We start from the raw sequence: 7,360 nt of genomic DNA on the forward strand, positions 1-7,360 counted from the left end.
CTGAAGTTAATTATATAAATTTACCAAAGTACAGCTTGTTAAAGCCATTACAAAATGTCTCTAAGGCAGATGTGAAATGACAAGTAAGAAGTTAAATGTCAGCTACAAAATGGCAAAGGGGTAAATTACCAGCACAAGAGCTGCATGGTATTAAAAACATTTATGCAATGGTTATATTATGGGAAAATATTTGCAAAACAATCCTGGGTTAGGATCCCAACTTGGGGTCTTTCTGCATGGAGTTTACATTTCTTCCATTGTCCAAGAACATGCATGCTAGGTTAATTAGCCTCACTAAATTCTTCAGATTTATTAAAGTGTGTAAATCTGCAGTGAATGGAAACAAACCAACAGCTCCACTTAACTGTTATTCATGTTTCCTAAATATAACAGTGCTGTGGTTCAGCAGAACAATGAATTATTTTACAAGACATATAAAACCATTCTGTCATTTTTATGTACAAAACAAAGAGTCTCATGTTTTTCACATTTTACAAAAGAAAATCTCCCTTTTAAAAATGCCTTAGAGTTTAACTAAATACTAACTATGTCTCACAAAGAAACCTTAAAATTCAATCAGGCCTTGTATTCCTTTTCATTTCCTAACTCTGTCTCTATTAAAGTATGTATAAACATGTCAGTGTTTTGTGTTTAGCTCTCATCTCCCTGCAGATCTCCGTTTATATTGCTGTACCAAAACTTGAACAATGCTTTTTGTTTTTGTCCCCCAAATGGAACAAAACAGAGCAACAAAACCTTCAATAAACTCTAAATTATTGAAATGTTCAAGGGTTAGCAGATGTGACTAGCTGCAGCTAGCTGAGCAGTCATCATATCCTTGTGCCTCCAGTCAACCATATAACAACAAAACTTATGGAAAAATTGATCTACCAATTCATAAAACTTGCCAGCTCTGAGCCTTGTGCTAATTTTGAGACTTTATTTGATTTTATTGGAGGACGTAGGTGTTTCATTGAGTTTTTTCACCATGGCTGGCTGGTTTATTCTGTCTGTGGAGAGCAGAGCAAAGCCAAGCCTTACAGATACTGGAGCTCCTGCTGCCAAAATACTACATAAACTACTGTTAAGGTGGGCCATAACATTTGCCCAACCAATGTTCATCATTTTGAACAATGACGCATCATACAAATCATATAATCAACAACTGGCTGTCACTACTTGCAGAAACGACAAAAGACGACAGGAAGTGGTAGGAGGATGACGGTGCAGTATTTCATGTTAAACTGTGAAATTGAGATCTTTTCCAACATTAACTGAAGATCGAAAAATTTTTGATGAAAATGCAACTAAAGTAAACATGTATGGACTGATTTGCACAGAAGTCCAAAAATACAACTAATTTTGATTGTTGTCAAAAAACTAATTGTTTTTTTGACAACAATTAGTTGTCAGAAAATACAAAGCCACCCCAAGACTCTACAGAAAACCATTACGATGATGACACTGTGATGAATCAGAGTACTTCCAAATGTCTGTGTGATCTTCAGACATCCGTGCCAGGTGCGAGTCCAACAGACTGAATATTACATCAGCATACCAACAGTGAGCTCATCATACTTAAATTACAATTACTACATTCACACACCTATTTTGGGATGATGATTATGCACCCACAGAAAACACATCCAACGATTTTAATAGCTCCTACCATTTTTTAAACACTGATGCCAAGATGTCAATGAAAATGAAGGAAGAAGAACCAGGGAGTTAAATCTGACAGTGAATAGATAGTTAAATTCTCCAATTTCTGCACAAATTGAGCCTAGATAGCAAAGCTGCACAATCATTTGAAAATGCAACCAGAAATGAGTCTCAATGGGAAAATGACCCAACATTAAGCTACATTGTGCTGATCAAAGCCTATCAAATGATACAAATGAAGGAAAAATTGTATTACTTACATCAAACACATGTTAATATTAGGATCATTCTCACAAGCTGGAACTAAAAATGCATTCAACTTAACCTTCCTTAGGTATAAGTTATCACTTACATGTAGAGGTAAGACTGATTACTACAGGAGAGCTGCATGGATTTGGTAGGAAGAAATTACAAACAAAACAAACTGCAGCTATGATTTTGTCTGAATGTGCCACACATTTCAGGCTGAGTCTGCAGAGCTGGGCTTTTTGCTACAGTGAGTCCACATGTGACAGAAGAACGTGTTGTGTTATAATGAGCCCAGCAGTTCCCAAACGGGATTTATTCAGTTTGGGTTTGCAAGATTAAAAAGTTTGAGAACCTTTGTTCCAGACTAATCAGGCAACCGTGGCTAATCTAATCACACGAATGATCTCACCGCTCTCAGCGGCAAATCACACACAAACTCTGGATCTTTTTTATTATTATCATCATTATTTTGAAATTCACTTCTCGGATTCGTCACATCATAGTTGAAATGTTCCTAGCATTGCACATCTGAGTCCCAGCTAGACCCGGAAGCATCCTGGACGATTTGAAGGACAGTCGTGAGGCTTTGGGGCTCCATCAACTGACATAAGGGCCACAGGGTGTGATCTAGCAAGAGCGGCCATGCATCTGCCTTACATTTAATCACGTTCTGCTGGACAAGATGCTGCAGCCCTTCAAGCAAAGCTAACAGTTATAGCCCAAAGAACAAGTGCAACATGGTTAATCATTTCTTACAAAATGAGGGGGTTGTTGTGCGCAGAACGCCACTCTGGCAAACGGATGCCCAGCTTTGAGCCTGATGAATTAATCGGCTCAAGAAGGAGGAGAGGGGACCTTGTGACCCCCCTGTTACACCCAAGGCGAGGTGGGGGTTGGACGCCAGCCTAAAACTGCTGCCAACACAACCTAAGATTAAAATTAAAACTAAGAGATAACAGGCAGACGTAAGGTTGGTGTAACTTACTAACTTGCACAAAAATGATTCATTTGTTTCTGCACTGGCTTAACCATTTATTCAAATTGTGGGTTGAATGTTTCCCAAATTCCTTATCAATCTAGTTTATTTGTGTAGCAAATTTCAGCAACATAAATACACAAAAAGTCATAAAAACATCAAAGCAGTAACAAACATTTGATTTTGTCAGATGCCATCATCAACACACATCAAATATTTTGGTCAATGTTTCATTAAAAACCCAACTCTATGCAGGTGGGTTCATTTGGATTGAAAGGTTTTCAGTGTTTCAGCAGCTTTGCAGTTTTCTGGAAGTTCCTTCCAGATTTTTTTGTGCATAGAAGCTGAATTCTGCTTCCCAGAAGACCTGAAGGGTTGATACAACAAATATAAGAACATGAAACAAACACCCAGAATGGAAAAGAAATTAGCCATTTCTTTTCCACTCCTGTTTATTTCCAGAGCTTATGCTGAAGCTTTGATAGGACAAAAACCTTCCTTGGTTTCCCTAAAGATAGGATAAATTATTTAATCAACTGTATGATCTGTTAATTAATTAATGTTTATAAGTAGAAATTCTCTAGAGAAACAAATAGACTTTTCCAGGTAACATCTGCAGGTGCATAGTTAACAACAATCACCCCACTGATGCTGACTTACCAGCTTTGTCTCTACATTTACCTTTTTGGGTATGAAATGTATAAAATCTACTGACGATGGTTCAACTGAAAGCCTCCAGAAGAATATTTTACACTGGCTTTGACAACTTAACAAAGGAAGTGTTTGTTACTCCAGTACAACTTATCCATCAGAAGAAGATCACTTACAGGAGGGCTGTAAAATATTTTGATATAATTGTGATTTCAATTAAGATTACCCCCATTTCTTTTACTTTTCACCATAAAACAATGTCCCATGACAACATTAAAGGCAAGCAGAGTCCATCCAACTGCAAAATATTATCTGATACATCAAGTACAACATTCCACCCAATACTATGTACAAGACAGCCTCTGTGGTTATGATATTGTGTGCACTTATGTTGCAACGGCAGCTGTGATTAGATTCAGGGTAGTAATCTGAGATACTTTATAGAAGTAACTAAACTGGGGTAAAAACAGTCACTGGGAATAGGGTATGACAAGGTTTTCAGATGATAAACAAATCAAATTAACTTGTTTTGAACAAGTTATCTCCCTAATTCATAAAAACAACAAATAAGTAGTAAAGTTTTTGATTACAGTTAGACATGATATGAGGAAACAAACTGACCTACAATCATGAGAAAGTTCAAATAATTTGTTTTTACCTTTAAATCTTTTGCTAGCATCCCTATCTACAGCTAGCTGGTGTCAACCTGTAATTCATGGGTATTCAACACAAGTCCAGTAAGCCAATTTCATTACAGCTCTGCTTCCTAACATGTTGCAGAGTCAAATTATTACTGGCAGCTCACATCAACCCAGCTGATGTGGTTAAGGACAATGCATGGACAGGAAATCTCATCTTCCACAATTTGTCCTTTCAGCCGTCCCTACCCAGGTGTTAGCATTTACACACCAGCCATTTGGTAATACTTTAAGCTTTTATTTATTTACACAACGAGACCTAAAACCCTCTCTTGGTTCGTCGGCCATTGCGATGCCACTGCTAACACAGACATTGGTTACTGTGTCAGAAACTTGACCTTATATACAACTACTGTGATGAATACAAGGACAATTCATAGCAAAAGGTATTCGTAGTATCCTGGTAAACGCAGTTGTGTACCTGCTAACGAGCTAGCTGGCAAAAATCTGATAAATCAGTGCCGACTTTGACTCAACTACACGCATTTCTAACAATAAAACCAAAAAATGCCAAATAAAGCACCGATTTATATAACAAAAATTTTTGATGATTATAGTGAGCATAACTGTCAACTTTGGAGGGATAAGGCTGTTAGCTACTCCACAGATACAGTTGACGGCGGTAGGTAAGCTAGCAGCTAGCTACATGTATTTAATTTATTTCAATAAAATACACAAAGCTGAATTGTACATTATTAACTCTCATATGTGTAGTTTGCTTCAGCAACTCAGACAGAGTTAACATCCAAGGCCTCACGACGACTAGTGTAAATACGCCGGTTTTTCAATGGAGTCTGGCGGTGCTTCGTACGGAGAGGACTTTACCACCGAGTTAACCACGCTGCCCACAAACACCACCTGACTTTATCTAACCCCCTCGGTGTCCGCCACTGGCAGCTTTATTCCCCCCACAGCAGAGGCCCCACAGGGCCGCGGCCTCTCGTACAGGTCTCCTACCTCTGTGGGCTGGCTGATCTCGAACAGGTCGAGCCGGTTGGCGTTCCAGTGGTTGATGATGTCGGCCAGTTTCCTCCTCTCCTCCTCCCTGCTCCCCGACATTGTGGACAGCGTTTCGGAGCCTCAGTCCGCGTCCGTTCCGCTGAATAAAAATAATAATAATTTAAAAAAAACTTCCCGAAACGTTAGTCCACCGGAAAACAAACCGCCAGCGAAAGCCAACCGTTCACGTCGACTTCTTCCAATTTTTTTTATTTAATTATTTTTTCTACAGCCGGTACTTTGTATCCCAGCTCATCGACCGACCTGCTGTCTGAGCCGTTTCTGCTTCGCGTTCGCGGTGCACCTCAGCGCGCTCCCGCTGAGTCCGAGAACGCGCGCTGGCGCTTAACTATTTAATGCCCAATAATTCTGATTCATGACGCCGCTTCCCGGGATGTTTAGAGTTAACAGCAGGCACGTGAGCTACTAAGCAGGATTACGTCATCGAGAGTTAGTTAAAGTGATATTTCCCCAGAGCATGTTCATATTTAATTTAAAGTCTCAATGAGCATTCTTCTTTTTATTAAATACAAATCTATAAGAAATATACATATATTATAGTTACAAGGTTATAAAATAAATATATTTTTGAAAAAATAAAAAACAGCTACATTTAAAGCTACTCCATACAAATTTCTATCAAATCTGTGAACAAATGTGAGTAAAAACTCTACTCAAGTAAGAGTAGCACTCCTTCAAAATATTTTTACTCAAGTACAAGTAGCCATCCAAAAAATTATTGCAACAAAGAGCAAAAAATGTACTAACTGATCAAATTATCAATCATTTAATATTAAAAAATACATCTTCAGACGGACTAAATTATAAAAATAAGTGGAAATGTTGGGTTTTTTTAAAGACAAAAATGACTATAATTCATACAAGTAACAAAAAATAACAAAATCAGGCAAAAGAAAATGTTTCTAAATCAGTTTCTTTCACCAAAAAACATATGAAACTTTAATAAAAACAACAGGTGTGTGTCTGTGGTGTTTTGTTTATCATTTATTGGGTAGAATCCAGAAATTTTACTCAACCAAGAGTAGCTATACTTCATAATAAAACTACTCAAGTAAAATGTAAAGCACTTTGAGCTGTCTGTTGCTGAAATGTGCTTTCCAAATAAACTTGACTGTTGGGGGAAATCCTGTAGTGGAAATCTGCACTTCATGATGTTACTGTAAAACAATTAAACTAAAACGCATTATCCTTTTATATCACTTATAATTAGGCAAACAAAACAGTTTAATTTAATTACAGCAGCAGAGATGAGTGGTTTTGTCATCATATTGTAGCCATTTGCTAATTGGTGCTAGCTAACAGGTGCTAAATGCCACAAACAGCTGCTAAACCCCTCTGCCTCAGAATAGGAAGTATTATATTCTAGCTTTATTTTAGCTACATGCCTGTCTGAACTGAATATATAATTTGATATTTGTTGCCAGATGTATTTGTGGGGGCGGGGAAGCTAAACATTGAGACCAATATGCAATTATTCAATTAGCGGCATAATTAACTGAAAATAATAGAAGGGCAATTTTGTTTACAGAGACCTGATAATCCATTTTATTTATGATTTTGATTGTAAGTGATTTTTATTTTTGTTTTATTTATTGTTTTTGGTTGTCATGTTTTATTTTGGATATTTAAAATATCTTCCAGTTCCAGTGTTTGGTGTTCTTTACAATGTTAACTTTTATTGGTATTCCAGATTGCAAACTTCCACTTTTATGTTGTTCAGTCAGAGATCAGACCTGAAATCTGTAATTTTAATCGACATTATGATGTTTTTATGACGTAAAGCAATTTGAAATGCCTTGTTGTTCGAATGATCTATACAAATAAACCCAAAAATAGTACTCAAGTAAGAGTAGCACTACTTCAACGTATTTTTCTCAAGTAAAATTAAAAAGTGGCAATTAAAGAAATTACTCAAGTAAGAGGAAAAAAGATGGCAAAAGTCAATTGATCAAATTATCAATCATTTGTTATATAAAGATTGCATAATCAGAACCAAAATATGAAGTTATGTGGAAATTTAGGTATTTTAATGGTAAAAATGACAATAATTCATACAAGTAGCAAACAATAATAAAATCAGGCAAAAGAAAATGTTCCCAAATCA

At 36.9% G+C, this 7,360-nt stretch overlaps 1 protein-coding gene across 1 annotated transcript in view; it reads right to left on the reverse strand.

The window, feature by feature from the left end:
- Positions 1–5,596, reverse strand: part of afdna (afadin, adherens junction formation factor a) — a 109,203-nt gene extending 103,607 nt beyond the window's left edge. The window contains exon 1 of the mRNA XM_016661302.1: positions 5,194–5,596. Within this exon, the coding sequence (XP_016516788.1) occupies positions 5,194–5,295 (102 nt within the window). The 5' untranslated portion in view covers positions 5,296–5,596. The remainder of the gene's footprint in view (positions 1–5,193) is intronic.
- Positions 5,597–7,360: the final 1,764 nt, after the last annotated feature.

This window comes from Poecilia formosa, unplaced genomic scaffold, assembly GCF_000485575.1.
Source record: "Poecilia formosa unplaced genomic scaffold, Poecilia_formosa-5.1.2 Scaffold322, whole genome shotgun sequence".
In the NCBI taxonomy this organism is placed as follows: Eukaryota; Metazoa; Chordata; class Actinopteri; order Cyprinodontiformes; family Poeciliidae; genus Poecilia; species Poecilia formosa.